Here is a 12,311-nt window from a genome sequence, read left to right as displayed (position 1 = left end):
CTGATTGGATTGGCAGTCGAAGGCCACCGACGATGGACTGAGGCGATGAGTGAAACACGGGGACAGGAGATTTTGGGTACAGAGGATCTGATCTCATATGGAAATCGGATCCTCTGTCCCACTTTTTCCCTATCTCTGTGTCCTACTCATCGCCTCAAGCCCATTGTCGGTGGCCTCCGGCCATCCGACCAGCCAAAACTATACCCCGGGGGAAGGTAAACCTAGGGGGATTGACATCAGCATGATCGGTGCCGGATCTAAGCAGGAGCTCAGATCGACTGCAAGGAATGCTTGCTCAGATCCGGCCGGATTCTAGTGTCGATCGCACTGGCGGTGATCCCTCTGGTTTCACCTTCCTCCCATGGTATAGTTCTGATCGGGTCGGCGGCCGGAGGTCGCCGGCGATGGGCTAGGGCGACAAGTGGAACACATGGACAGGAGATTTTAGGTACGGAGGATCTAATTTCATATAGGAATTGGATCCTCTGTCCCACTTTTTCCCTATCTCTATGTCCCACTCATCGCCTCTAGCTCATTATCAGCGGCCTTCGATCGTCCAATCGGCCAAAACTATACCCTAGGGCATTGTCGTCGGCGCGATCGATGCTGGAATCCAGCCGAATCTATACAGGAGCTCAGATCGATGGCAGAGGAAAGCCTGCTCAGATCCGGTGGGATTTTGGTGCCTATCGCACCGGTGGCGATCCCTCTGGGTTCACCTTCCCCCAGAGAATAGTTCTGATCGAGTCGGCGGTCAGAGGCCACCGGCAATGGGCTAGGGTGACGAGTGGAAAACGAGGACAGGAGATTTTGGTTACAGAGGATCTGATCTCATATGGAAATTGGATTCTTTGTCCCACTTTTTCTCTATCTTTTGTGTCCCACTCATCACCTCCGGCCCATTGTTGGCGGCCTCAGGTCGTCTGACCGGCTAAAACTATACCGTGGGGGGAAGGTGAATTCAGGGGGATCGCCACCGGTGCGATGGGCGTCGGAATCTAACCGAATCTAAGCAGGAGCTCAGATTGATGGTAGAGGAAATCCTGTTCAGATTCGGTTGGATTCCGACGTAGATTGAGCCGACGACGGTCCCTCTGGGTTCACCTTCCCTCCAGGGTATAGTTTCCAGCAATGAGCTGGTGCAATGGGTGGAATATGGGGATTGGAGATTTTGGATATAGTGGATTCGATCTCTAGGATATGACGGAAATAATCTGAACTCTATAAATATAATGGGGTTGGATTTGAGGTCTCATTATCTAGTTGGTTCATCCCTTTGCTTACCCTGCATTATCCTTTCACACTAAATTTTTAAGGTGGGTTTAATTTGAGTTATCATATATATCCTTTTTGTGTAATTTTTTAAGATGGGATATATATTAAGGTCGTGTTCCGGTCGTAATTAATTTTGATTTCTCTCTCAGTTTACCGTCTCCCTAGGTCATAGTTTGAGTCGAAGTAGGTGGTCGGAGGCCACTCAGAAGTCGCCTCCCTCTCGGTGCCAGGTAACCTGGCCACTTGCCCACCGTCGGCAGTCTCCGATCACCCGCCTCAACTTAAACTATAACCTGAGGATGGAGAATTTAGGGAGGGATTATTGGTGCGGTTAGCACTAATGGTCTAACTCAAGTTTTGATGAATGACAAAGAATGTTAAGTTAGGTTTGTTGTCATCTAACACTTTTACTGAGTGTGTAAGAGAAATCCAGCTAGGTCAACGGGCCGACCAGATAGCTAGTGTGAAGTCTTGATAGGTTGACGGATTGATCGGATATCTGGCACGAAGCCCGTTAGGTCGACAGACCGATCGGATAGTTGGCACGAAGTCCAGCTAAGTTGACAGATGACTGGATAGTTGACACGAAGTCCAGGTAGGTCGACGGGCTGACTGAATTGCTGACACGAAGCCCAGCTAGGTCGACGGGCTGACCGGATAGCTGGCATGAAGTCCAGACAAGTCGACGGGTTGACCGGATGTCTGACAGCTAAGTTAAGGTAAGCTATTGGAGGGAAGTGACTTGGTGAAGACACACTCCCCGTTTGAGGGAACATTAGGCGTCGATCCAACTTAGAACCATTTTGGGAATCTAAGTTGAGATCGTGACTAGATTCTGGTCTCGGTGAGACATAATCTAATTACTATCATTTTTTACTATAATTGTACTGACACTTTATTTTGCAAGGTAGTATAATTTGTATTTATCTCGGACTAACATTTTCTTGCAGGAAATTGATTTGTTGTAAAATGGTGGTTCAGGCACCTGGAGTGCAAAAAACATATCTCGTCGCCACGTGGAGTGCGCTGATTGACTGAGTCAACGTCACGGTCCAGGCGCCCGGAAGGGATTCGGGCGCCCGGAGCACTCCTATAAAAGGAGCCTTCCTCTGGAGCTACAAACAACAACTTCTTTCGACCACTGCTTTGTTGCGCTCTGCTCCTGCGACGCTACGACACTTCTCTGACAACTTGCGGCTCAAGTTCTTTTCAATTGTTGTCGGTATTTCTTTTAAGAGTTCTTATACTTATCTTTGTATTTGTTTTTGCGAACTGCTAGTGAATTGACCAACGAAAGCACTCGACGAGTGCGGGCATTGGAGTAGGAGTCGAAGAAGGTTCTGAACCAAGTAAAATTGATTTGTGTTAGCATTGTGTCTTTTTCCGCCGCGTACTCGATTTAATAACGTTTTTTTTTAACGATCGCTATTCACCCCCCTCTAGTGAACTCTACGATCCAACAGGGATCACAACCAATTACGGCCAGATTGCGGTCACGATCCGACCATAATTATAAGTGATTCATTCCTTGATCCATTTTTTTTATAGATCAAAGGATCGACTCCTGATTACTGGATAATCATATGACTAAAATTATAGTGAATAAAAACATAACCTAACATTATTTAATTTAACCTAGATAATATAACACAAATTTAATTATTTAAAATTTTTAATGTATAACTTAATTTAATATTTTATTATATTATCTCAGTTACAAAATCAACTGAGTTTTTTTAAAAAAATTTTCTAACTTTACTTGTTTTTCTCTGTTTTTGATTTTTTAGGTATTTCTTTCTTTTTAAAAAATACAACTTTATTTTTTAAAATAAAATATCATATATTTTTATTTAATTTTTATAATTTAAAATAAAATTTTTGTTATAAAAAAATTTAAGACTATTTTTTGTTAAAAAAATTGGTTAACTCCGAAATCAAGAAAAATCTCACTTTTTTGAAAATTTTCGATTCTAGATTTTATGCTCATTTTACCGACGTGTCGCATATGAATCATTACTCGAGAATTATCGATTATCTAAATAAATAGAGTTTTCGTTAACAACCTTATATAAATAATCAAGATTATCAAGAATCTCCCAACCTGCCAACCAAACACATACTTATATGGATAACAAGGTTATTAAATATATCCTTCAACCAAACACTTCATATAATATTATTCATCTCAAGTGGCTTAATATCGTGATCCCATAATAAAATATAAACACAAAAAGTTAAACATTGATCTCAAAAAGTAAACATTTTGATAGATACTGATCCAACTTGAATTGCATTATTCGTTTGTAGTAAAAAAAGGATATCCAACTTGAATTGCATTATTCGTTTGTAGTAAAAAAGATTATGTTCGTCTCAAGTATTTTGTGTAGTCCGTTTTTACGCTATATTAAAAGAGATAAATTATAAGATCATTTCAATTGATAAATTGAATATGAGAGATTTTTTTTTTCCTAAAATTATATATCCATTAAAAATTGATCTTTTATGTCATTATAATAAATTGTTCTAATCATTTCGTGGGATCTGAATTGCATTATCCCTACCCGTTATGAAAGCTCTTTTTACCGTATATTGAAATTTTACTTTATAAGTTGTATACAAACTGTGCTTTAAATTTAAATCATGGAAAATACAGTGTATTATTGTAATAATAGTTAGAATAATATTGCCTCGGGCGGTCTTATGAAAAGAGATAGGACGGGTGATTTGAAACTTGGGCATCTCGAATTCCTCGTGGTGCTGACTGCTTCGTACATTTATCTTGCCGATGATCCAGATTAATCGATTCGAGATTATAAAAAAAAGAATAATATAATTTTAATTAAAAAAAAAATGTTCGCCAAACAGATTGTTGGTCATTTCCATCGTATTGTTGGATAAAGCAAGCACAAGTGAGACGAGAGGATCTGATGATCTGGGCTGAAGTGAGACGGAGCAAGCGGCTCCCGAGTCAACCTGGTGAGGCGCCTACGCTTGTGAAGCCCCAGCTCTCCAAAACCAATTGCCACTCTAGGGTTCCTCAATTTTGCTCCTCGGTCGACTTCGATGAGCGAAACCTGCATCCCCACGCCCGTTCTTCGTTCGATCCAGTTCTCTATATGGATTGAAGGCCGGATCGGCCGACGCCTCCAAAATTCACGCTGTTTAAATCCGACACCCCGGGGACAAATTCCGATAGGACTGGCCAGGACTGCTGATCGAGACGATTCAAGACCAAGCAACAGAAGAAAGGGAAGGATTCGGTCGAGCTATCTTAACCTTAGTGATGGTTCCGGCGACAAAGAAGCAAAGTTTGCGCCCTTGGAGGAGTTCGTAGAGATAAGGTCCGGCGGCGGAGAAGCGGAGAATGTGGTGACGGAATCTACAAGGGAGGACGAAAGAGATGGCTTTGAAGGTTCCTTTCCATCTACGTTTGATTTTCTTGAATTGAAGCGGGAGTTCGAAAAGGAGGAGGCCGCGAGTGGTCTGATAGGTCCTGAGGAGAATGATTTCATTCCGCCTGGAGGTGATGGAAGCGTGGCACTGGAATCTGATGAGTCGGGGGAGCTGGTCGAGCAGGTGGATCCTAAAGGCCGAAGGCAGATGCTGAAAAGATCGAATCTATTGGCAAAGCAGGTTATCAGCATGCGCTCTGCTCGGAGCTTAGGTTTTGTCTCGCAGTTGTGGGTCGATACAAGATCGGTGAGTGTGTCCACCTGAATCATCAATCTACCGTCTTTGTTCATTATTCTTAGTATTGTTGGATTTGTGGCCTTTTCGATTCATGGATATTGGTTGACTTTCTTTTACCATAATTTGGTTTAGAATTTTTTTTTTTAATTCGATACAATATGGAGCTAGCTTGATGCTTGAAAGCTTCCCTTACATTTGCCATGCCATCTTTAGTCTTAAGAATGCATTCTGTTTTTTCTTTTTCCTTCCTTTTTCCCTCTCTCATTTTGTTTTTGATTTTTTCTCTCCCAAAATCTGATGTTTACTTACATATCCATTCTTCTTTTCTTTTTCTTATAGATGTAATTAATTGATGAATTTACTTATGTTAACGCTAGTTCATTAACTGCTTTGTTTCCTTCTAAATCTGTGACAGTGGATGGTGGTTTTGGTTGAAGTAAGGCTTAATTTGCTATCAGGAGATATGGAGAAGTTCCTTCTTGAGGATGTAAGACAGGTATGCTGCATTTAGTTAGGCTCATACTCTTTCTATGTATGTGAAGTTACCACAAAAACGACAAACCATGGTCCTTAACTAATTGGGAACATGACACTTATCTTATCTCATCATTAAACTATATATAAGATTAGAACACTAGTAATGTTTGATATTTTAAGTCACTTTTTTCCTTTACACCTTCAACCTTAATTGATTCATGCTGTCCATAACATTGGCGGTCTTTGAACATGTCCAATCATTTCAAATTTATTATTATTTTTTATTTTATCATCTATTGAAGTTGCACTTAATTGCTCTTAGGTAATTATATTTTTGTGTATCTGTCTTCATGATCTAACACATTCATTTTAGATGTTTTATTCATTTCTACTATACTCATAAAGTATGGCTAGTACAATACATGCTTAAATTTTTTTCCTTCTAAACTAATGGACATCACATGCACTGCTAATAATCTCTAATCTACAAAGTTGTTTGTACTTTCAATATTGAAGCTATGACATGCTAACTTTTCAGGACATCTATCACTTGAATTCCTACTTGCTTCCTTGCTTTCAGGGTTCTGTGTCATGTATCCACTTTTCAGGAAAGGAATTAATGAAAAGAAACTGCACAAATGATATTCTATTAGCTTAAATTTGAGCATTTTTGTAGTCCATGTATATTTTTTTTAGAAAATGTTATTGAACTGGAGATACCTAACTTTTAAAAACAAGATGGTTTTACTTTAATTGGTCAATGTTTAATATTGTCCGATGTTAATATATCTAACTTCTAAAAATAAGATGGTTTTGCTTTAATTGGTCGGCGTTCAATATTGTCTAATGTTAATGGACTGGGGATATCTAACTTTTAAAAACAAGATGGTTTTGCTTTAATTGGCCAATGTTTAATATTGTCCAATATTGTTAATGAACTGGGGATATTTAACTTTAAAACAAGATGGTTTTGCTTTGATTGGTCAATGTTCAATATTGTCTAATGTTAATGAACTGGGACTACTTACATAATATGTAAGTTAATATGTAAGTTTTGCGTTATTCTTTTTTTCCAATATCCTTGTTAAATCCAACAAATATTCTCAAGTAAAATTGGTAATGTTTGAATGTCTTTTACATTCCATATTTCCTGAGTTTACTATTTTATTTGTAACGCTTGAAGGGGAGCCTTGGCACAACGGTAAAGTTGTCGCTTTGTGACCAAAAGGTCACGGGTTAAAATCCTGGAAAAGCCTCTTGCAAAAAGCACGGTAAGGCTGCGTACAATGGATCCTTTCCCAGGACCTCGCATGGCGAGATCCTTCCCCGGGACCTCGCATGGCGGGAGCTTTGTACACCGGGCCTTCCTTTTGAAGGGGAGCCTTGGCACAATGATAAAGTTGTTGCTTTGTGACCTAAAGGCCACGGGTTTGAATCCTAGAAATATCTCTTGCAAAAAACAGGGTAAGGCTGCGTACAATGGATCCTTCCCTAGGACCACATGGCGGGAGCTTCGTGCACCGGGCTGCCTTTTTTTTAGCTTATAATGTAGTAATGGTCTTCGCTGTTCTTCTCCACTTCTAAATCTTAATGATAATTAGTTCCCAATGCTTGTGTTCTGAACATTGTCACTGTAAAGTACAAAATGTGCATGCTCACATTTAGACTTCATGTTATTTGACATATTTGATGGGTGCTTATTTGGATCTACATTTTGTAGGTTGGGGATGTCGTGCTTGTAGAGGATGAGAGTGTTACAGATAATGAATTAAAAATGATTGGACTCGATACTTTGGTATGAAAAATTGATTATCTTAGTTGAATTGATTACTTTTTTGTTCTTTATCAAGATATGTAAGCCCAGATGGATCTGCTCCAGATTTATTTCTATAATCTAAGAGCAATTTGAATTGTGTTCTATGTTCTGTTGTTTAAATTTACCTGCTTGTTTCTGTTATAACATAGTTTTTCATGGTTCAGCATGGTCAATAGACAAAGGCTAAAACTCAGTTCATCGTTGTAGCATGGCTTGAGCATACTAATATATAACAATTCCTTTGTAACAGTTCTTGTTATATATTTTTTTTTGTAAATTTAAATGAGGCTCTTGACATTTAAATTCTTTGTCTGTTTTGCTTCAAGCATGTGGTTTGCTGGGTTTATATGCTCTGTTTGCTGTCACAAACTATTTCTACTGTTAACTCATGTCAGTAAGAATGGATCCTGTGCCATATTGGCCCCATCAGCATGCTATGCCAGCTAAAATTAAACCTCAAGTGTTAGCTATTGTTACCATAACTGAGAATTCTAATCCATCTAGCATTAGTATATATATTAAATTCTAGTCCTTTTCATAATAGCTTCAACTTTCTAGCCACTCTTCAATTCTTTTCATCCCATTTTTGTGCATTGCATACTCATAGCTTGCTGCAATAAGTGAAAAGTAGCAACCTTCAACTTAATTAGTCGGAAGAAAAAGTCCTATAATAATTTGTTTTAGAGAATAAGTCTTTATTTGTAATTTATTTTCAGGAAGTAGTGGTTTATTCCAGCATTTTAATTAGGAAGAAGCCCTGTGCTAGAGATCCTTTATGGGCCAACTTATAGGTGCAAGTTGGGTGTCAAAGATGAAAGAGCCAAGAGTTATGATAAGTATTTAAATAAGTTAAAAAATTGAGGAAGAGTCAAGAGTGCTTTGTCCAAATCAGAAATAGGAAGGAATAAGCTGGCTTGAAGGAATAAGCAATGATAGTGTTATGTATAAATTTACAGCATTAAATGAATGCAAACTTTGAATTTTCATTCCGCTTATTAGGTATCAATAGGAGATCTAGTTTTCTCTCACATAAAATGCTAGGAGATTCAGGGTTCTCTTCTTCACAAACATACGTTATCTTCTTCGTCAACATACTCCCGTATCCCTTCATTTGTGGTCCTCTGTTTGTTTGTCACATCATTTTATATATTGAGAACATGTATGTGAACCAATTCATGTATTTGTTGATTGTTATGTTTATGTGAATAATTTGTTACCCATCTTATTCTTCTCTAGATCTTTATAAAATATAAATGAGTAGTTAGTAGGACAACAGTATCTGTTGTTGTGTCTTTGGCTAGTGTGATTTATGAAATTCTGGTTTAAATGCTTACAATTTGCCATTTGCTAGGTAGGTTACAAGGTTGTAACATCAGCCAGGCGCAATGTTGGTAAGGTAACTCTCCATGTCCACTCTTCACGTGAGCAATGACACAAATTTTTTGATAATTATGCATTTAGTTCCATTTTTTATGCTTGTATTCTCAAGGTTCGTGGCTATTCATTTAACATAAATTCTGGAGCTGTTGAATCACTTGAGCTCGATTCTTTCGGCTTCTCCATTATCCCTTCTAGTCTGGTAACTTAAAGAAAAACCTTAATTGTACTTAAAGAATATAATATATTCCAGAACTACAAGTAACTCTATGATTTTTATGAAGGTAAGCACATACTGTCTGTTGACTGAAGATGTTCTTGAAGTAGTATCTGACACAGTCATAGTGCATGAGGGTGCTGTTTCTCGAGTACAGAGACTAACAAAGGTATAGTCTCAGTGCTTCCTAACTCAATGAAACTGATTTTTGTCTTCATCAGGAACATTTGAAAATTCTGACTTGATACTATAGAGCAGCATGGACCAAATCATCTTCGGGCAATCACTTTGTGCTTAACTCAGCCTGTATTTTGACAACGTTTTTTGGCCATTAACATTGTTCCTTAAAGAATATTAGGCCTCAGCTTGAATTTTATAGAGATGACTAATTGTCAAGTTTCTTTCTGGTAACAGGATGCAAGCTGTATATGATGAGAAATAACAATCACCATGATATCTATGCTCAACTATACGAGATTTGAGCTTGTCACTAAAACACTCAAGTCAGTTTCAAAGGGTAGAAACACTACTTAGACAATTTATTTGCTACCATTTGCCTTGAGCTCGATTTGCTGCCTTCATAGGATAGTTAGGAACTTAGGATTACCATCAGTTGCAGGTTTCTAACAATAGTTCTGGTTTTATGGAGATAGCCAGAGACACTTCCCCTTCTCCCAAGAGGTCGTCTTCATTACTACTTCAGACGGCAGTGTAACTTAAACTTGAATCAAGAATGAAATGAGTTGATAAATTTCTTACTTGACGATGTGCTAATCTGCTAGCTAATATATGGATATATTTGTTCAATGTTTCTATGCATTTTTTGTTTTATTTTTCATGATTATTGGACTTGGCAACATCACTGGATGTGCTCTGCGCTCTTTGTACACGTTTGATGTTGATTTATCTGAATCCATTCCATGTCAATGTGCTTAAATCTTAGCCTTTCTGCTGGAGTTGTCATACTAACAGAATAAACATTAGTGCTGGAGTTATCACACCATTCTAATATTTGTCTCTGTAGGGCATTTGGGATGCTCAAAACTCAGATAGAATCAGAGACGAAATTGGAGAGTATTTTGAGTTCGGAAGAAATGATTCGCCAATCCGGAGTCGCACCAGGCAGAAGAATGCCACTGGAAGAAAACCCAGAAGGAAAATGAGAGAAAGCGAAGATGATTGGGAATTTCCAATGGATTACTAATATAGTTTTACATCTTTGCATCTACATTCCTTTCCCTTTTCTTGTACATATATCGTCGTCGTCGTGTCACCGTTGTCAGTTGCATTTGTTTGAGTCAGATCACTGTTGTCTCAAATAATGATCATTGTGTGGGAACTACAGTTCTACAACCTACCTCTTTGTCTATATGTCAATTGTCATGGAACCAGCTCCCAGCTCAACCTACCTCTTTGTTGCTTGATCATCCAACTAGCTCTTCCTCCTTTGTAGAAAGGCGTGATATTTTAGTTGGTAAACTAAGGCCTTGGATGATAAACGAATTGTTGCAAATTCTATCGAATAGCTTATTTAGTCTTTTTTTTTTTTGGAATTTAAATATACACTCAGAAGGAATTTCACAAAATTACTTGTAAATTTGAAAGTTTTGGAATAGTTTTATTAGGTAATCCAAAAATTAATCTCGTCTGTGAAAAATGTTTGATTTGGATTAATACACAATCATTCCAATTAACTTATTCCGCCTCCAAAGGGGTACCATATTATAATTTATATACAGAATTGAGATATTTTTAATTTTTAATTTTTTTTAGATAAATTTACTAAATAAGATGACACTAAAGTGTATATAGAGATCAGGAATTAGGGATTAGAAGATCCGAACTCTCTAACGGGTACTTAGAGCATCTATAATGGGGTGTTAAAACACTCATTTAACATCCTCTTTCTATTGTGAGTGAGCATTATAATACCCACTCAAAAGAGAGAGGAGAGAGGGTGTTCAAAGGTTTGAACACTCTCTCTCTTAATTTTTTAATATTTTCTTTTCTTTTTTAAATTATTAAATTTTTAATATTATTTAAAAAACTAATAAAAGGGATGAATAAGTGGATGGTGTGATCCATATTAATGTTAAAAGGGATGTGAGTGAAAAAGATATATTGTTATAATGAGTATGTGACAGTGGATCCTATATCTTTTGATGAGGTGGTGAATGTTATAACGCATTAGCGTTGTGGATGCTCTTATGGACGGGCCAGATTTATTGAAGGGCTAAAATTACGTGTCATGTGCCTATGTGGCTGATGACGTGATACCTAGGGATGCATTTAATGTTAGACTTTTAATTATTTTGAATGACTTTTATAAATTTTAAAAGTATAGGTGTATTCAATCTAAATTTTTATAAACTTTATAAAAATCTAGTGGTACCCAAATTAGATTTCTATAGAATTTTAAAAAGTCATGTGATATTCAAACTTGACTTTTTAAAACTCTATGAAAATCTATTGGTATACAAAGTTTTAATAGATTTTCATGGATTCTTTTAGGAATCCTGATATATATATTTTAACCAATAAGAGTTCTCCAAAACACTTGGTACAATTTTAAAAATAAAATAAAAAGTCTTCTCCTCATCCTTGAGATTTCTATAGACTTCAAATTGTTTTAATTTTTTACAAATAGGTCATTTCTCTTTCCGCTCCTCGATTTTAATTATTTCTTTAATCTTAAAGGCCCTGTCCTTGTTCAACCTCTCGGCGGCCTGCATCAATCTCTCAGAATGCATTTCATGTGAAACTGAGAGTAATCTGAAATGCTATTCTCCGACGTTATAATGGCAAAAGAATGGATAAGAACGGTTGGAGCAGAATAACAACCGCTTGCAGCCTTTTCTCTGACGGTGACTCATTGCGGCGGGCTGCAAGCAGAGATTTTTTCTCCGATTGCTCGTGATCGGAAACAATGAGTGTCATCCGGTGAAGCTTGTAGTACACCGGAAAGGAGGAAAACAAATAGAAAAATTGTTTGAGGCGGTAGGTGATGCTTCTGTCAACTACTTGCAAGCAGGTCGAAGTCGAAGTTGATTTGGACGACGACGCTGTGCGTAGAGGAGAAGAGAAACTTGAGACGATAGGTTTTAATATAAAATATATATTAATAAATTAAATTAAATCTCAACTTAATTAATAGATAATTTAATAAAGTCTAATGAAATTCGACTAAAAATAATCTATAAAATTTATTTAATTTTAAAAATTTCTAAATAAATTTTATATATTTATATTTATTTATTTTAATAATATTGTTACTAATCAAGTTAATAATAATATTATTAATTTTATTACTAATTAAATTTACCAATTTAACATTTTATTAAAAGTTTGACCAAATTAAAGGGTTGACAAACATTTCAAGCTAATTTGGATCAAAATTATAAATAGAAATATTTAAAATTATTATAATATTTTTCGATTTAAAATTATATTATTAAAGAT

The 12,311-nt window shown here is 36.9% G+C and overlaps 1 protein-coding gene across 2 annotated transcripts; it reads left to right on the top strand.

Annotated features, from left to right (window-relative positions):
* Positions 1-4,173: 4,173 nt before the first annotated feature.
* On the top strand, positions 4,174-10,221 carry LOC121989200. Of its 2 annotated transcripts, none has more exons than XM_042543093.1 (7): positions 4,174-4,974; positions 5,381-5,461; positions 7,163-7,237; positions 8,610-8,654; positions 8,748-8,837; positions 8,920-9,021; positions 9,877-10,221. In XM_042543093.1, the coding sequence occupies exons 1-7, from the start codon at positions 4,339-4,341 to the stop codon at positions 10,054-10,056; spliced, it is 1,209 nt and encodes a 402-aa protein (XP_042399027.1). In that variant the 5' UTR covers positions 4,174-4,338; the 3' UTR covers positions 10,057-10,221. The 2 variants fall into 2 exon arrangements, with proteins under 2 accessions (XP_042399027.1, XP_042399028.1); XM_042543094.1 differs by lacking the exon at positions 9,877-10,221 and adding an exon at positions 9,267-9,856.
* Positions 10,222-12,311: the final 2,090 nt, after the last annotated feature.

Source organism: Zingiber officinale, chromosome 6B (genome assembly GCF_018446385.1).
Source record: "Zingiber officinale cultivar Zhangliang chromosome 6B, Zo_v1.1, whole genome shotgun sequence".
NCBI classification, from domain to species: domain Eukaryota; kingdom Viridiplantae; phylum Streptophyta; class Magnoliopsida; order Zingiberales; family Zingiberaceae; genus Zingiber; species Zingiber officinale.
The sequence above is the reverse complement of the archived record's forward strand: the minus strand, read 5'-3'. Positions and strand labels throughout refer to the sequence as shown.

Coding starts and splice junctions, on each gene's coding strand:
- LOC121989200 (XM_042543093.1), top strand. CDS start 4,339: ATGAGCGAAACCTGCATCCCCACGCCCGTTCTTCGTTCGATCCAGTTC. Junction 5,462..7,162: donor TTCTTGAGGATGTAAGACAG/GTATGCTGCATT, acceptor TACATTTTGTAG/GTTGGGGATGTCGTGCTTGT. Junction 7,238..8,609: donor TGATTGGACTCGATACTTTG/GTATGAAAAATT, acceptor GCCATTTGCTAG/GTAGGTTACAAGGTTGTAAC.